The 17462-nt window shown below is 48.2% G+C and overlaps 8 protein-coding genes across 8 annotated transcripts; 4 read left to right on the top strand and 4 right to left on the bottom strand.

Moving 5' to 3' along the window:
• Positions 1 to 86: 86 nt before the first annotated feature.
• BT62DRAFT_889540 (FMN-linked oxidoreductase) lies at positions 87 to 1499 on the bottom strand (the record flags this gene model as incomplete). The annotated part of the gene is made up of 4 exons (XM_043182994.1): positions 87 to 519; positions 573 to 1143; positions 1208 to 1271; positions 1341 to 1499. 4 exons carry the CDS (start codon positions 1497 to 1499, stop codon positions 87 to 89), a joined length of 1227 nt encoding a protein of 408 aa, XP_043042057.1.
• Positions 1500 to 2375: 876 nt separating this feature from the next.
• On the bottom strand, positions 2376 to 2779 carry BT62DRAFT_929644 (uncharacterized protein; the record flags this gene model as incomplete). The annotated part of the gene is made up of 1 exon (XM_043185764.1): positions 2376 to 2779. A coding segment is annotated over one exon (242 nt), but the record flags the coding sequence as incomplete, so codon positions are not given.
• Positions 2780 to 3192: 413 nt separating this feature from the next.
• Positions 3193 to 5116, top strand: BT62DRAFT_929643 (FMN-linked oxidoreductase). The gene is made up of 4 exons (XM_043185763.1): positions 3193 to 3707; positions 3764 to 3827; positions 3883 to 4453; positions 4509 to 5116. The coding sequence occupies exons 1-4, from the start codon at positions 3543 to 3545 to the stop codon at positions 4933 to 4935; spliced, it is 1227 nt and encodes a 408-aa protein (XP_043042055.1). The 5' UTR covers positions 3193 to 3542; the 3' UTR covers positions 4936 to 5116.
• A 2074-nt stretch (positions 5117 to 7190) lies between these two features.
• Positions 7191 to 8917, top strand: BT62DRAFT_992594 (uncharacterized protein). Its single transcript, XM_043190349.1, has 4 exons — positions 7191 to 7609; positions 7657 to 7730; positions 7780 to 7960; positions 8008 to 8917. Exons 1-4 carry the CDS (start codon positions 7369 to 7371, stop codon positions 8547 to 8549), a joined length of 1038 nt encoding a protein of 345 aa, XP_043042054.1. The 5' UTR covers positions 7191 to 7368; the 3' UTR covers positions 8550 to 8917.
• Positions 8918 to 9373: 456 nt separating this feature from the next.
• On the top strand, positions 9374 to 10520 carry BT62DRAFT_985838 (regulatory protein suaprga1; the record flags this gene model as incomplete). The annotated part of the gene is made up of 7 exons (XM_043189970.1): positions 9374 to 9541; positions 9595 to 9710; positions 9772 to 9830; positions 9892 to 10036; positions 10091 to 10243; positions 10297 to 10413; positions 10473 to 10520. Coding segments are annotated over 7 exons (806 nt in total), but the record flags the coding sequence as incomplete, so codon positions are not given.
• A 285-nt stretch (positions 10521 to 10805) lies between these two features.
• Positions 10806 to 11715, top strand: BT62DRAFT_712528 (uncharacterized protein). Its single transcript, XM_043181981.1, has 2 exons — positions 10806 to 11150; positions 11207 to 11715. The coding sequence occupies exons 1-2, from the start codon at positions 10970 to 10972 to the stop codon at positions 11542 to 11544; spliced, it is 519 nt and encodes a 172-aa protein (XP_043042052.1). The 5' UTR covers positions 10806 to 10969; the 3' UTR covers positions 11545 to 11715.
• Positions 11716 to 11823: 108 nt separating this feature from the next.
• BT62DRAFT_929639 (NAD-aldehyde dehydrogenase) lies at positions 11824 to 14247 on the bottom strand. Its single transcript, XM_043185762.1, has 16 exons — positions 14179 to 14247; positions 13952 to 14115; positions 13710 to 13902; positions 13509 to 13658; positions 13433 to 13457; positions 13303 to 13382; positions 13080 to 13249; positions 12825 to 13028; positions 12698 to 12772; positions 12591 to 12646; positions 12482 to 12541; positions 12388 to 12426; positions 12313 to 12332; positions 12209 to 12261; positions 12117 to 12156; positions 11824 to 12072 (listed from the first exon to the last, which is right to left on the bottom strand). The coding sequence occupies exons 1-16, from the start codon at positions 14218 to 14220 to the stop codon at positions 11911 to 11913; spliced, it is 1533 nt and encodes a 510-aa protein (XP_043042051.1). The 5' UTR covers positions 14221 to 14247; the 3' UTR covers positions 11824 to 11910.
• Positions 14248 to 14532: 285 nt separating this feature from the next.
• Positions 14533 to 17373, bottom strand: BT62DRAFT_929636 (uncharacterized protein). Its single transcript, XM_043185761.1, has 10 exons — positions 17078 to 17373; positions 16805 to 17030; positions 16229 to 16598; positions 16034 to 16178; positions 15752 to 15986; positions 15488 to 15699; positions 15172 to 15434; positions 15049 to 15115; positions 14866 to 15000; positions 14533 to 14815 (listed from the first exon to the last, which is right to left on the bottom strand). The coding sequence occupies exons 1-10, from the start codon at positions 17273 to 17275 to the stop codon at positions 14603 to 14605; spliced, it is 2064 nt and encodes a 687-aa protein (XP_043042050.1). The 5' UTR covers positions 17276 to 17373; the 3' UTR covers positions 14533 to 14602.
• Positions 17374 to 17462: the final 89 nt, after the last annotated feature.

The raw sequence follows: 17462 nt of genomic DNA, 5'->3' as shown, positions 1-17462 counted from the left end.
AATGATGGTGAAGACAGTACATTCCAATACTCTAAAATCTAGAAACAGGAATACTCTACAATACAGGAAGGAATTCGAAAGCCCTCCTAGCTAGCTTTTGCTCGTCGAGTTCTCCTTCCCATCTTGTAGCCCCATTGTATCTGGTGCGCAAGATGTATGTCTACATCAAGATCCTGTGCATATCTTAACACGAGACCGGGGTTCTGTTGGAAGGCTCTGCCGCACAATACTACATCGGCTAGTCCATTTTCCAACACGCCTTGCGCCGTGTGACCGTCCGTTATACCTCCTACAGTGGCAACCAGCAATCCAGGATTGGTCTTCTTCACGGCATGCGCCAACGGTGATTGATAAGCAGGGCCAGGAGTAATCTTCTGTTTGCTATTGTTGCCGCCAGAAGACACATCCAAAACATCGACACCGTGAGCTGCAAGAATAGGCGCGATTCTGACGGTATCCTCCGAACGCCATGAGGGGACATCGGGGAGCGTCTGCTCAACATTTTCGCTGCCTGATATTCTGGCAACAAGCATGTTAATAGCTAACTATTGATATCAATCAAATGTTTTCACCTATAGAAAAACGGCATTTCGGGGGGTATCACAGACCTTATCGCATCAATAACTTGCAACACGATGCGAATTCGGTTTTCAAAGATTCCGCCATATTCATCTGTGCGATGATTACTCGTGGGGCTCAAGAACCCAAACAACAAGTAGCCATGCGCGCCGTGAACCTCGAGAGCATCAAATCCAACTTTCACAGCTCTTTCGGCCGCCTTCTTGAAGGCGTCGACCACCTCTTTGATCCCCTGCTTCGATATCTCGTTCGGCAACGGATAGTCATCACTAAATCGAAGCGGCGATGCAGCATAGGTGTGATCAGGCCATCCTCCGAGCTCCGTTGTCGCCAAATTAGTCCCAGGTAACCAAGGCGCGATCGTGGATGCTTTGCGGCCAGCGTGTCCCAGCTGCATTGCGATCTTCTGGTTCTGTGAATGCGCAAACTCGACGATAGGTGCCCAGAGGGCTGCATGTTCATCCGACCAGATACCAGAGTCTTCAGGAGTAATACGGCCCTCTGGAAGGACTGCTGTAGCTTCAGTGAACGTAAGTCCGGGACCACGTGTGAAGATGCCGCCAACTGAGAGAGGATAATGTTATAAGATGTTATCAATTATAGAACAGAACATCCACATGGAACATACGGTGCGCGAAATGCCATGGGGTTATCTTGCCGTCCTTCGCTGAATACTGGCACATGGGCGATACCTGCATCAAAGGAAGGGGCATTAACTTTCAAGAACCTTATCGCTTCGGCCGGGTAGTAAGATGACATACAAAGATCCTGTTCTGCACAGTCAACCCTCGTATCGTGAGCGGTTGAAAAAGAGCCGGTATGGGCTTATCATCAGGTTGAGAAGCAGCAGCAGTCCCAGCAGGAGGGAGTTGCTCAGGGGTGAAGAAAGAGACGCCTTCTGCTGGTACGTTGGCGGTCATAACAGCGATTTGAAGGGCTGGTAATGAATCGAATATTAGTCTTGTCTGCAGCTTTTATAGGTTGCTTACAGTGATACCTCGGTAGCAATCACCAACACGCCACCCGGCTTGAGCGAATGAAAAGATGGTTCCAATGCCGAGTTGATTCATCGACGACTTCTTTCCAGGCCGGAGAGCTGAACTCTAGGATCGGCTATCTCGGCTGCGACGGTGGTCCGGAACTTCTTCACTGGAGTTCACTGAATTGAAATATAAAACCTAGTATCAGAGGTTTTTGTGGTGAACCCGTTCAACCTCCATCGTTCAAGAGTAGGCAGGATCGCGGGGAGCCATCCCCCCCGGGAAAGATGTTACCGTACGTAATTTTTGTTCATCGTACTCGCGTCGCGTCGTGCTCTGGCAGACTGTGCAGTGGTAAGCTGATCGAAAGAAGAATTATAGCGACGACAAGTAGCGTTAACGCATTAATCGTAACTCCGAGCCCTCGACCCAACTTCGATTCCGACTCGGAGTTCACGCCCAGCAGCCGCCTACGTCACGATAGCCAATCAATTAGCCACCTCAATGATAACTGTCTGGATTCTTCCGAGTCGTAATACCTAGAAACTCGGCTAGATAACACAACCAGATCATCCCCAGTGAAGGCCAGTGAAGGATATCCAAGGATTCGGATAGATTGAACTAGGCCGTACTATGGAGATCGGAAATAAGACAGGTACTTCTTGACGATGCTGTCAATTCAAACGAGTTGATTTGGGGAAAAGTTCATTAATACACACTAGGCTAATGAGCAAACTTGAATTCCAAACCTCGTCGCTTTGTCGAAGATTCCATTCCGACTAAAATTTTCTGTATACTGCTGCTGCTTTTTAAGTTGTACTAAACACTCGCAGGAACAATAAAAACCACCTTATGTCCCCTAGCATCCTCCAGCCCGAGGTTCATGTATCGTTAGGATAGAAATTGATGTGCCTCTTGAGAAAAGAAGTTAGTCCTGGTCTCCGCTGGGAAAGCGTAACACGTCAGCACGTGGAGCGCTTAAATCGAGGCTGCGGGGTTGTTCCATGTTGACAGATGTAGAGCATGATACATAAGTAGAGAAGAGTTAGGTAATGGTAATGCATTTTGACCAGGACTCGTCATTATGGTGTCCAAATTAGCATCGTAAGCGTAGTCTTGAAGTTGTTCAAGTTCAACCACGATTTGCAAGTAGCAAAAAGAAGAGGTTCGAAGAAAGAAGTAAACAGGCAACAACGTTGCAATGGTTAAGGGTGTCATCCAGTCAATCCAACGACCTTCTCGTGGAAGCAGCTGGATCAGACCTTGACGCAGTTGCTCATCTGCGCATCCCCGAACAACGAGCCAGAATACCATTCTTCTGAGAATAAGCATAGAAATCCAAGTCACGAGTTCCACAGTGCCTAGACTAACTAAACCAGTAGAGAGAAGTATGCACGCCACGCGTTGTACAAGACAGAGTCGAGAGACAAGGATAATGGAGATGTCTTGTAAATTACCCATGTAATGGAAGGCCACTCGCCCACAGGAGTGCTTAGAAGCCAGCGCCGTCTTAGAGCTTGAAGCATTACTCCAGAAAATTAGTTTAATGTCCGAGTTATATGGCAGAAGAAGCAGATGATTACGTCTCAGGCTATAGTACAAGTGTCTGGTTCCTGCTTGAACGGACGACGTCCAAGTCCCGAGCGGAGACCTGGATATTCTCTTCTCTGCTTAGTGTTGCCATGAGACACTTTGACTCCAATGCTGATGCAAGTGGAGCTACAGATTGGACCCTGGATGCCTTCCAAGCGCCCTTGGTACACTGGTAATGGTGCAATTTCCATAGGCGTAGACGTACAAGCAAGTCGACTTCTGAATGAATGGTATAGGTACACTGTTATTCCGTGTCTAGGCCCATCATTATTGAAGCAGACTCTGCTCACTCAGCAACTTCTTACTCACCTTTTCCGATTTTAGTAAGCCGAGTCCTTCGAGCACGTCATTCGAATATAAAAGCCAACATTGAACATTCACCTTTCCACAATGGCTCCCTCTGCAGTAAATATCCCTGCTTCCGGTGTCTCTTTCTTCACCCCCGCCCAGATCCCTCCTGCTGGCACTGCCGTTCCCCAGCCAGATGGCAAGCCGATCCCGACTCTCTTTCAACCACTTACCATTCGCGAAGTCACTTTTCAGAACAGAATATTTGTGAGTCCACATATCTGTTCAGCCCTTGTGATTCGCTGATATATCGTACAAATCAGCTTTCGCCATTGTGTCAATATTCAGCCCAAGATGGCATCGTGACCCCGTGGCATACCGGTCATCGTTCGTCGTTCCGTTCGGAATACCATCTGATCACTGCTAACAAACTTTATTTCAGTTGGAGGCATTTTCACGCGCGGCCCGGGTCTGAGTATCATCGAGGCAACCGCCATCGTTCCTGAAGGCCGCATCACTCCAAATGATGTCGGGATTTGGTCAGATGACCATATTGCGCCTCTCGCGTCCATCGTTGAGTACGCGCATTCTCAGAACCAGAAGATCGCCATCCAGATCGCACATGCTGGCCGTAAGGCCTCGACAATTGCTCCCTGGATTCCAGGACACAACCTCGCTGGCGAAGACGTGGGCGGGTGGCCCTCGAATGTGTTTGCACCCTCACCTATTCCATTCGCGGATGATTACCCGACCCCCAAGGAACTGACCAAGGACGATTTGAAGGGTCTCTTGGAGTCGTACAAGGCGGCTGCGCAGAGGGCCGTCAAGGCAGGTTTTGATGTCATCGAAATCCACGGCGCACATGGATATCTGTTGTGTGAATTTATGAGCCCTACGAGCAATAAGCGTACAGATGAGTACGGTGGTAGCTTCGAAAACCGGATTCGATTCCCACTTGAGGTTGTCGATGTGGTCAGGAGCGTTATCCCAGAGTCGATGCCACTTTTCTTCAGGCAAGTGGCTTCCATATGTCTTTGTCGAACTTGCAATAACTATAATATTGAACAGAATATCAGGTTCCGAGCGTCTGGAAGAGTCTTTGCCAGATGTCCCTTCCTGGAGGTCCGAAGATACCGTCCGCCTCGCTCCCATTCTCGCTCAGCACGGCATTGATTTGCTCGACGTTTCTTCGGGAGGCAATAATCCTAAGCAGAAATTCACTCATGGACCGGCGTACCAAGCTCCCCTTGCGCATGATGTCAAGAAGAGCAATCCCGGCCTGGTCGTCAGCGCCGTTGGAAGCATTACCGATGGTCATATTGCACAAAACGTCCTTGATCAAGGGCAAGCGGATCTTGTCATGGTCGGAAGACATTTCCAGAGGAACCCTGGGTTGGTGTGGTCATTCGCGGATGATTTAGGTGTTGAGGTTACTCTTGCCAATCAGATACACTGGGGTTTCAGGGGACGGAGAAGAAAGCCCGCCGACAACTAGATACAGGGGTATAGATACTTTATTGATAGATGTATATGCATAGGATCCATTTAGGACGTCCGTATTGATAATTAGATGGCGTCGCTCTATTACCGTTCAATGACTTGTTTTCGACTTGACGACTCAATTGGGTTGTAGGGTCGTTGGTTTGCTTTATATAAACTGTTTCATCTTATCCCGGAAGTCATATGAGGCTCGGAATCACATTCTCAAGAGAAGAACAGAAAATAACATTTCTATCGGTCTTGGACGAAGGAGGTGTTGACCAAATCTAGAATGTTTGCCAGTACCATGCTTGGTATGACCATTGCATTGGTAGAAGATTATAACGCATAGCAGGCTTTTGGATCAACGTCAAGGCAGAATGTCTGTCTCTTCTCCGGATGCTCATGCTCTTGTCAGTCTTACGGCCCAACGATTAGTTACAGCGTCAACTTGTCACACTCCACGCTCTCTGGTGGCTTGATATTGACTGATGTCGGCATATATATATGTCCTTCCCTAAAACTTGGCCGCGAACGCTAAGTTCATTGATTCGACTCGGTTTTGAACCGGTCTGGTGTAGATGACCCCAAGAAATTTCGCTGATGGGCGGGTGTAAATTTGTAGGCACGCACCTCCCTGGGCTCAGAACGGCAGCTCGGTACCTTAGGGCAGCACCATTGAACCTCGGAATTTGTCTCTGGACTCTGATATCCACTTAAGTTTCCTCGAATAACACCACGCCTGCGCTTTCCTGATCGCAGTAAAAGTGTCTGTTCATCGTCACCGCGTCTTTTACAAGAATTGTAAAACTTACAGGGCTGGCAATCTGCTGTTCGGATACATGCAGCCTCGCGCGAAGTTCTCGCGCCATGACGGGAGAAAAATAAAAATAGTGGTAGTACCTGACTACAGATCTCAACAGACCTAAGTTGCCGCCCTATGATACTGGGCGCCGGAAAACCCTACTTAGTGAAACGACCGCGTTAAATAAATACACGATGGACATACTCTCCCCGTACTTTTATCAAGGCCGCGAGTTTCCAGGAAAGAAATGCATATTTTGGACGCCATGAACGGATTCCGTCATGGCACGGCAGCCGAAAGGACGAAAAGGAGAGTCGGCGGCGAAAGCACCTGCTATCCGACGTGTTTCAAGGCCAAAGAAAATGAAGACCAAGGGTTGCACCAAAATGCCATGGCACCTGTTACGTCCGCGTAATCAAGGCGGCAGAGTTGTTTGCCACTGTACAGGAAATAACCATGGACAAATTGCCTGACGTTGACAGAGGATGGAACAGTCCCAAGCATGTTCTCTGGATGGAGGTCTGTCCATCAGTCAAGTTATTGCTGTTTATGTCGTTTCTAAAGCAGATTTGTCTTCGGCTCTCGGGTGTCCATGGCCGACTTGGCGCGTGGGCGTCGATCTTGAGGGAAGACGGCAACTTACTATCAAAGTGTACAATTTGGAATGCGACCCTCTAGGCATGATATAAGGACACATGGCAGCGTGAAAGTGAGAATCATAACGATGGTATTTGATCAGATACACACGAAATAGCAATTCTGGTGGAGTCGCACTGGCAGTATCAGATGCACCGGTATATAGCGAGCGTTCGAGGTGCCTTGTGTTGATCCGCAGGAAATGGGAACGAAGTAACCAGGCCTCATTCATTGAAGTACGGCGCCACGATAAATCTGGACTTTACAGAATATACACCTGAGGGGTTCGATGCAGACGAAAAAATCGAGAGGGCCCCTGTATTTTTGCCTTTGACCGGGATCTAAGGACATTGGAATTCTGGAATTAGCTCGCAGATATCATAGTGCATGCCACCGGCGAAGAGGACTTGACGATAGGGCGTTGATGGACGTCATTGACTGCAGGGTCAGCAGAGCAAAGATCAAGCTAGAGACAATCACGGAGTCAGAAAGCGGGTTGAACTGAATCGAACTGTAGCCCAAAAGAAATTGAGGAGAGCAAACGGAAACCAGATAGATTATCATAGCCAGTGAAACATATTTGAGACTTTTGAGATGGCAGAAGACGGGTAGGACAGGGTGGCAGGTCTGATGGAGTCAAGAAATGGCGCAGTCTGTATTTAATTTTGAGGATAAGGTTTGGTACGACGACAGCACGTGTACGTTGTAGATTCACTCAGCAACAACATATTTTTCTCTCCATCACCTTCCGTACTTACTGACATTGAACGGTGAGCCTTCTTTTTTTTGGTGCACAGTCAGCAGCTGCACAGCCCCAGGCCCCTTGTCCTGTTTTTTCACCGTCCGCCAAATCTCAGCCTGAAAGCGGACTCATCAAGTCTGAGCGCCGCCGGATTCTATCGCCATTTTCAGTCGGAGTATCGACGCGTTCGAGTAAGCCTTGTCTTCGTTCTCTTCTTCCAGCACCGTCGCCGACGCTGACGACGATGAAGCCGTCTCCTGTCCGACATGACGACCGAGCAGCCTAAGCCAGCAGACCCGCCTGTCGCTTATCCTCTGCCGCCTCATTTTCAGCATTATAATGGAGGAACTTTCCCACCGCCGCCGCCGCCGCCTGGTGTCTACCCACCGATGTTTGCCTATCCACCGCCCGTCGAGGGGCATCCAGAGGGTGGACCGCCGCCAGGGCTCATCATGTTCCATGCACCACCAGGTATGGTCTATGCTTATCCACCACCTCCGGGGCAATGTATGTGCTCCTTTCAAGTGGTGTCATTCCTTTCTTATGGTTCTCAGTAGCCTTTGCTGTGCCCCCAGGCGCTCCTTCGCCTTCAATGATGAAGCCGAAGCGAAAACAAGTCAAGATGGCCGTGTGTATACTCATTTCGATGCAGTTATTCATATCTAATCTCTTGCCAGTGCACAAATTGCGCTACTGCCTGCAAACGGTGTGACGAGGCGCGTCCGTGCGAGCGCTGTCTTAAGTACGGCATTCAAGACAGTTGCATCGATGGTCAACGTAAAGAACGCAAGAAGGGTGTCAAACGCGGGCCATACAAACGAAAAAACAAGGGTATGGATCCGACGTTCAGCGACGGAGGTGTGTGTTTTCTTTGCAACTCTCATTCATTTCTCATGTTGATCTAGAATTTCCCCAACCAGCTCCACCTGAAAATGGCGAGTGGCAGGCTGCCAGTTCCAATGGCTCTCCCCCTGCTAATGCATCCACTACTGCCGCGGCTATCCATGCTGTAGCTCAGTTCGCAGCACCTCCCGAGGCAGGCGCGGGCTACTATCCTTTATACTATCCACCAGGTCACTTTGTTGCGCAGATACCGGAAGGCCAAGAGGGCCAACCACAGGTAGTGCAGTACTTTATGGGAGGCTATCCTCCGCCATATGGCTACGCGCCTCCTCCAGGCGCGACATTTGTATCTGCTCCTCCTCCTCTACCTGGCCAACCTGTCGAAGCATCCAATAGTTCCGACAAATCTGCCGAACCTGCGCCGACAACCAACGGCGTTGTCATTGCTGCCTCTGACGGTGCAGATCCACTATCGCGTAAGCGAGGGCGGATAAGCAACGGAACGCCTGGGAAGTCAAAGAAAACAAAGACGTCGGATAAGGACCCCGGAAGCGAGGACGTTGACGCAGATAAAGAGGATAGCGACTCGCTTCCGTCGAATTAATGATTGGGGTTCTGCCATTGGCACCAGCCGCGCCACTACATCTCCTTCCGTGTTATATCTACACCCCATTTCTTGTCTTTCCTTGTCGTCATGTTTTTTGCTGTCTATCCCTGAACGAACAAAATTGACAATTAATAACGCCAACCTTGCTGGTCCTTTGACCTTAGACAAGGCCCTGTGTCGACGCGACAGAGTTTGACCTTGTTGTTGGTCAAAAGGCCTGTATTGATGGGTGCCATCGTATATTGTATTCTTTTTGGGACATCTGGTTTTGTTGGTTATGTACCATTGCTTCTTGATCCATTGTAGTGTCTCTGTATGATATATATATTGATTTTGTGATTAAATACCAATGAGTGTTTTGCATACAGGTCGAGAAATTCTCGGGGGTGTCGATCAAAGAAATTCAGGTTGCGTTTCCTTCCTCAATCTTGCATTCTCCAGGAACGAGGGGTAACATAAATTCGTAAAATGATCATGAAAAGAAAATCCGACCTTGGTTGCAGCGCGCCGAACGGAAATTAAACAAGAAGGCAACGACTTTTCAACGAACATCTATCACGTACGCCACTCTACCAGTATCCAAAAACCTCGTATCTTCTATACTAACGGCTCAAAACCTTTAGCTTTGAAATTTGAGGCGCCAGTCGTGTAAGGTCACTTCGAATCCCTCAGACAACTAACTCTTCGTGTTCCCAGGAAGAAAGTTATTTAACTGCCCAGAGCGACATCGACAAAAACAGAGAAAGCCCAATCACGTGTATTTGGCAACGACTTCCGCAAGACACAGGTCACCGAAAATTTCGTTTGCTGAATTCACCTCACGATGTCTGCTATTCGTTCCCTTCGTCAGCTTTCCCTTTCCTCTTCTCGTGCTGTTTATGCGCGATCTACAACGTGTGTGTCCCGTGCGTGCCTTGCTTTCCCTGCCAGACAGGTGTTGCCGTCGCGAGCTTTTTCCGTCTCTGCGCGGGCTTGGGGACACGGAACCAGTGCGTCGTCTTTTTTGCTTGGCTGTACGGGCCATTGACGCTTGATAATACAGCTAACGTTGCCCTGTCAACAAAACTCGAGGAGGAGCTGAGCTACGAGCTGGAGGATGTTGCATCTAAGGAGGTTCCAGAATTCTTGGCCAAGTTCAAGAAAGCTGGCACTTGGACTGTGCGTGTTCATTGCGTTCTTAATTTTATGCTTGTTGAATCAAAGCAAACTTTTTCGTCAGATTGAGGACCGCAAGTCTAGCGAAGAAGTAGTTCTTGCCCGAAAATTTGGCAATGAAGAGTACGCTATTTTATTTTTCCATCAGTTTTGCTTGTTCTGATCTTTGCCATTTTACACGCAGTATCCGTTTGACGTTTGCCATCTCCGATCTCAGGAATCCCGAAGAATCCTATGAAGACGAGGAACTCGATGAAGAGGTCGAAGAGAATGAAGATTCAGAGACCATTGTCTCCTATCCTATCCATGTGGCCCTGACCATTTCCAAGGCGAATACTATGCAAAATCTACCGTCACTGACAGTTTAACCAATTTCTTTCTAGGGACTTAATCATGGTGCTCTGGCCCTAGACATGGTTTGCCAGGACGGCCAATTCGTTATTGATAACGCCGCTTACTACCAGGATGCTGCAGTCGGCACAAACCTTACCGCCGAAGCCGACTGGAAGCGTCGGGGGCTGTACTTGGGACCTCAGGTTTGTGGTTGATTGCTACCACGCAAGCTCTTTGTTAACGTTCTTCCCTATAGTTCGATAATCTTGATATAGCTCTTCAGGAAGAATTTGAACGGTATTTGCAAGAGCGCGGTATTGATGAGAGTCTTGCTACCTTTATCCCTGAATATGCCGAACACAAGGAGCAGGAGGCAAGTGTTCTTTTCTTTTTTCTGATCTTCGGCTGTCCTTTTAACTTGATAAATAATAGGAATACACGCACTGGTTGAAGGCCGTGAAGAACTTTGTTAATGCATAATCTGGCCCAAGGGTTCACCAAAAGACAGAGACTGTCGCGAGAGCTCTTGATTTGGCTCTAGGCTTGCAGGCTGTATTCCTTCTGTAATGATATTTTTCACATACATCACCACTCATCAATTCCACGGACTGTTTATTCACAATCAATCTCGGCATCGTTATACGGCTTACCGAGTCGGACTGTACGTGTCCGTGTCGTGGAGTGTCGTGTTTTGCGTCATTCTGAACCCAAAGGCATCCTAAAAAGGAAATATTGACACAAATCTAGGAACTTTCTGGAAATATCACGAAAGACGTCGGACCTGATCTGGGCAGCTGCGTGTCTGATGATGCAGCACTGCGGCGTAAGCGCGTAAGGCTGCATTATAAAATGACTTTGTTTTCGCTCTTTTGTTGTTCACACCACCCCCAGTGCATCGACCTCCGGTCTTTGTTCTCTCAGTGTATATAATGTCTGCCGTGATCCCCTTTGACATCCCCTCACCCCGAGCCTCCACCCCTTCATCAGAGTCTTCCTTGTCGTCTTCCATGTCGTCGTCGTCTGGCTTGTATGTCCCCATTCACAAACGCACTGCAAGCAGGAGCTCTTCTACCTCGCGTGCCACTACTCCAGAGTCAGCCAGTGGTCTACGTGAGTGATATAGCCTTCTCTTTTGATACACAAATATCTGACGGGATGGCTTCCAGGCTTAAGCTCTCGTTTGCCGATATACAACATTACCGAGCTCTTGAACATCGGACACCACTCCTATCTCGCAGACATCTCATGTGACGCAAAGACCATGCTCCATGATCGTTTCCCGGAGATTGTCAAGGGGCTAGAATGGAAGCCACCGCGAAACGGTCATGAGAAGAGGGCTGGGGGGAAGCCGAATCCTCGCAGGCAGCCAGGCAGAACCAAGTTGGAACGGTCAAATCGCAGGAAGGGTAGCAAAGTTGCGGAGGAGCTGAGTTGGAGGGGGAGAACTGGGGTGCGTACGACCGGCCCAGCAGTTCCTTTGACGCCGACAGTGCAGGTCGCGTAAGGGGGATGCGAATCGGATAGGCGGATTCGGAGAAGCACTTTGAATGCTGTACAAGATAGAACGGAACAGAAACTCATGATGTGTATTAATAACGATTGTTTTATTGCATTGCATTCATCGAACTAGATATTTACCGTCTGATCCTAGGCGTCGAAATTTGTACTGACCAAGGGTGCATTTGAGAAGAAATTCCACGCCCAATACAACCCAGAAATGTGTTCTCAAGAATTTTGACCGACTCGGAAACTCAGTCAGACCGCCGCAGGCCGCAACAAAAATATCAGCATCATTTACGCGAAGTGTATGGTCTAGACATCCGGATCGTACATCAAACGTTTATTTATTGCCATACAACTCCCACAACGTTCAGACCAAAATCTTCCTCTTAGTTAGCAATCCCGCAAAAATAGTAGCTAAAGCAAACAGAAACCATTTTGTAAAGGACCGGCCTTCCATCGGTGCTGGTGGACCTGTCGGTCGCGCGGGTAACTTAGGGAACAGCCAGCTTATAGACTTCAGCTTCTTGTCCTGTTGAAGTATTAGCTTGAACAGAGCAGTAGTGAAAGACATACGGTATAAGGAGGATAGCGAGACGATAGAATCATGTCCAACCTAGGACAGAGATCAGACAACCGGTAGTCTCCGAAGGAAGTAAAGGTGGTACCATCCAGGAGGGTCAAGCGACGCACGCGTGTGCGTAAACGTGTCAAAGCCAAACTAATATACGGTCTCAGGAGATTGAATCCAGACAGAAGCAAGAATCTTTACTTTGCCATTGTGATGCCCACCTGAAGGTAAGAACAGTTAGAGCGACAAATGTAGTAGTAGCGTGGAGGTACATACTGCCACTAGGACCAACTCCGCCAAAAGGTAGGCCCTCCGCTGGAGACAAACAGACAATCAACCAACAAGAAGAAAATATAAGGACAGTACGAACCTCCAACATGAGTCATGGTTTCATTCATACAAATGGCTCCACTTTGAGTGCTGTTAATGACTAGACAACTAGTCAGTAAGCGATCGATGTAGAAGAAGGGATCCCCAACTCTTCGTCTTCACTTCGTTATCCTGGCTGAACACATAGAGAGCCAAGGGATGGTCACTAGACGTAACAGTGAAAATACGAGCCGTGGACTGCATCTATGACACTCACTGGGCATTGACAAACTTAATAACCTCGTCTATATCGTCGACGGGTACGATCGGCAGAACAGGGCCGAACAATTCCCTGCGCAAAGTATAAATGAAGAGGTGAAAAAGAGGCGATACGAGGCACCTACTCAGACATAAGAGGATCGTCGAACGAAACATCCCTCACAACGGTTGGCTGAATATACTTTGTAGCTTCATCTAGCCGACCTCCGAAGGCAATGGTTCCTTTCGTCGACTTTAACAAGTTGGAGAGCCGCTTGTATGCTTGTGGTGAGACAAGCCTCCCGATAGAGTTTGCTTCAGCCTCAGGGGTAGGATAAAAGGCGTCGTTGCTGAATAGGTAAAATTAGGCAAGGTTCACTTGGCAAGTGAGTGGCACACACGCAGCTTTAAGGGCTTCAATAAATTTATTTTGGAAGTCCTTTGGAACAAGGATATAGTCGGGGGCGACACAGCTCTGACCAGCATTCAGATTCTTGCCCCAGAATATACGCCGTGCTGCCATTGAAAGGTCGCATTTCGGATCGACAAACACGGGCGATTTGCCACCAAGCTGTAGACAATGTGTCGTCAAACACGGCTCAGACATTTGCTTGTTGAACACACCTCAAGAGTAACGGGGGTCAGAGTTTTTCCTGCAGCAGAAGCAATTATACGTCCAACACGCCCACTACCGGTGAACAATACTGGTTCCGTCGTCAGTATGAAGCGAATCTGACAGAAAGAATAAACGTACTGTGTCCCCACGGGTGTTCCAAGAGCTATTGAATTACTCGTCAAGTCGGAAATGGTGAACAGCCACAGATATGTACCTTGGATGTCTCCGCGACCCCACCATTGACGACACAGATGACCGAAGGGTCAACGTATTTCGCGAATAGCTCCGCAAACAAAGAAGACGTGGCCGGGGTCTGTTCGGAAGGTTTGAACACGACGGTGTTGCCGGCAGCGATTGCAGACGCCTGGGTATATCAGGGTGAATGGGTTGTAGTGTAAACCAGCAAGAAGCGTACGATAGGTCCAAAAGACATGTTGATGGGGTAGTTGAAAGGACTTATAATGAGCACAATGCCCTTTCCCTGCTTGTAGATGACCCGTCGCATGGGCGTATAGTTGATAGAGAATCCGGGTTTCTCTGGCTTGGCCCATTTCTCGACGTTCGAGTACGTATCCTTGATTTCAGATATCGAAGGTCCAATTTCAGTCCTATTTGGACGGTCAGTAACATTCGACAGAATCATATATGCGGACGCACAATGTAACCTCCACCTTTGGCTTGCCCAGATCTGCCATCAACACCTCTTCGAACTTGGAGACATTGTCCTTCAAGAGGTAGCCGAGCTGGAGCAGTACATATTTCCGGTACGCTATTGGCTGGACCTTGCCCGACTTGAAGGTATTCGATAACTCTGCATGAATCTAAGGTGGTTCGTATACGTACTGGTCAGCGGTCACTATGACAGCAGCGGGAAAACCTTTTACCTTGTCGATCTCGTCGACGGGAGTATAGTTGAGTTTCGACATTGGCAACGACGGGAAAGAAAGAGAGAGTCGGCAAAGGATATTATATACCAGGTCTCATCGTGATACTGTGATTTATATTGCGTTCTTCTGCCGCCGACACGGTAAACCGGATCTGCGACATCCGGATTTATCGTCGCGTTGCCGCCCAGCCGTCATTCTGCACTGCTTTACCGGAGAGCAGGGGCGGATTATTCGATTTCACAGTGGCAGGTTAGACTTAGTTATTGAGTCAGTTAATGGGCGACCCTTGTCCTGCACTGATGATATTTCAGATTCAATCAATCCACTGTTGCGTCGTATTCATTCAGTCCGTCGTCGCACATCAATTTGAGATCAGCCTCCCCTTGTGTCAAACAAAACCTGAATCTACCACATATATACATTATCGAATATCTACAGTATCGTCCCAAGGACGTTGATGCGTACCATTCAGAAACTTTTCTCCTTCTCCCGAATCTGCCGCGGGTCCAAGAGTGACCTGCAAAGCGGACTTCTCGTCCACAACGTATCCGGGGTCCAAATCATCCTCTTCCTCTAATGGTTCTTCCACGACCATCCCCTCCTCACGAAGTATGAGCCACGTCTTCTCTTTCACCTGTTGGGAGTTTAGGATGGTCTCGCGTCAATGAGGAAATAAATACCGACTTCGAGATTTTGTGCGGCACTGATGGTTTTGATGATTTGACCTTCGTGACGCTGATGAAGGGTTCTCCGGAAGGAGCGAGTCAGGAAAGATGACATTGTGTTGAGAGGCCAGTCTGGTGGAACAAGAGGTATCACCTATACAAATGTGAGTAAACCGGAACTACGAACATATCGGATACTTGCATCAACGGCATCCAAATTGACAGCTTGTGAGTCGAGTAAGCGTGCCGTACGACCTCTACTTGGAGCCCTGAATTGTGAGACAGTTAGCGTCACAACGACCTCAAAGATACGAGCTTTGCCTACTGGGCAGTAACATAGACTTCTAGCAAAATCTTCAGTAAACTTCGTTTGAGCTCTTCTTCGGCAGCTATGGGTATTGATTCGTTATTAGGTTTTGTAAACCAATTTGCTGATATCCACAGCTGAAGGCCAGCTGTATTCTCAGCAGCAGATAGTGCTACTTTGCTGGGAATCACTTCGCCTCCCAGGGCACAATAGACCTCGGCAGAGTTTGAATCGTTTAGATCATGTATCAAAATAGATAGCGCTGCACGATGATTCCCCAGCTAAGCGGTGGACGTCAGACTGAAGAAGTGACCTGAACGAACGTGAACCTCACCTTGCCTTCAATGATCGCCATCTCGAGCTTGAGAAACTTCTGATACGGGGCCAGCTTATCTCTGACACTTTGGAAATCGTACATTGTTGATCCTTGGAGGAACAAGGCCGCTTTTATTCGCACCCGCTTGTGATCGGAATCAGGCGTGGTTGAGACAAAATAGGAGAAGAATGATATTGTAGATTCGTTGCGGCTTGACGTAAAGGAGGATGCTGAGGTCTCGTTAGCTTACAGGTATCAACTCTACTGAGGAAGTCAACCTGCCTTTGGCCCGCCATAGCTTGGACACGACATCTTGGGAAACGTAGGAAAGCAACTGTTCAACCAGAGCAGTTGCAAATTGCTCATGAAGGACGCGTGAAGGATTTCGTTTCTGTAGCACGAGATGCTCGAGATACTGTGAACCGGCTGCAGGATTGGCTTCAGAAATTTGCTTCAACAACGCAGAGTCGTCTTCCAGTTTCTCCCGCCGTTTTGAAGTATTTTGGGAAGTGAGGAGCTACCATCAATATGAGTACATGCTAGATAAAAGACGGCGGGGAATACCTTGAGTCCCCGCTCCGGGTCAATCTTGGTTAACCAAATTCCCCACTGTTGTGTTAGCTGCCGGTCTTTCTTTTCCGTGAGAAGCATTATCATATCAGAAAGCGGGTCTGTTATATCTTCGTCTGTCCATTCTCCCTCGGCCAGTCTGCAAAGAGACCGGTCAGACAAGAGCACGCACAACAGGAAAATACTTACTTTGCCCAGACTTCAAGGAGCTTCTTATGATCGTTTGATTTCCTATAGAGCATGCAAAGAGCGTTGTATTGTCCAGCGTTTCTCAGCACCGGCTCGATCTCATCGAGGACTATGTGATTTGTTTCCTGAAGCAACGAGTACAGCTCCTGCTTTTCCAATTGTGCGTATAGTTTGACCAGAACTGTGTCGACAGCGGCAAACGTGTCCTTCCACTTGTTCGCATATTCCGGCTCGATCTTACGGCGATGACGGCATTTGTTCAGAAAAACTTGCAGCATTTCATGGGCGGCCATTCCAAGAATCTTTCGGAGTTCGACCGCAGTGGTAGCAGTTCGTGTGTTGGGGGATAGATGTGGTGAATAATTCCTGACTAGATTGGCAATAACTAAGAATCAGTTCCAATATAGGAACGGGCAAAGAGTCAACGGAAGATAATATGCCAAAAAGAAAATGGTATATTAAATGAAGGGCTCATCATGATGTGCGTGACAGGTTGAGCTGTATTGATGCTCTCAGGACGTTCACCGTAGGGTGCAGGCTGGCTATCGACACGAATTGTGTAAACGACAAACTTACTGATATCATCAACAGAAGATTCTATTGGCATGTGCTCCGCAACGCCAGCAAAGACATCGATAGAGTCTTGTGAAGTATAAAGAGAACCGTGTAGATCGGGATAGTAGCTGATAAGAAGTCGCGGGTCCAAGTCTCCGTCGAAGAAATTCTTGCCCGCGTCTTCGAAGAGTGTTTCGGTGAAACATTGGAATCCTATTCGTTGGTACACGTAGCGTAGTTCCTCTGCCTACAGAAAATGAGTTGAAGGGTGCTGTTGAGTCGACAGTGACGCACCTCGTCCTCACCCGCAGAGATGTTACTTTGTAATTTCTTCCGCTGCTGATCAGCTAAGTCCACAGCATCCGATATTCGGTGACCGTCTAGAAGAGATTCAGCCTGGGATATGAGTGTGGATGGTACTAGAGAATGGACAGCATGTTCTCCGAGAACAAGAACGCCAGAACGGGGAAATGTGGACGTGGGATGAGGCATGACCGTGACGGTCAAGAGGAAAGAGAGGTCATTACGTAAGATACTCTGTTTTCGATGGTCTTGAGGTTAGGGTTCTTTCAGTCTCCCTCCGGAAGCCGATTCATTCTAACGATTGGTTTTCATAATTTCCTTTGTTATTCTACTTGTCCTTTGATGTACAAGATTACACACCGACACCGTCCCGGTT

The sequence above is a fragment of the Guyanagaster necrorhizus genome (genome assembly GCF_019112545.1).
Source record: "Guyanagaster necrorhizus MCA 3950 unplaced genomic scaffold BT62scaffold_7, whole genome shotgun sequence".
Taxonomy (NCBI): domain Eukaryota; kingdom Fungi; phylum Basidiomycota; class Agaricomycetes; order Agaricales; family Physalacriaceae; genus Guyanagaster; species Guyanagaster necrorhizus.
This window is presented reverse-complemented; position numbering and strand designations above follow the sequence as displayed.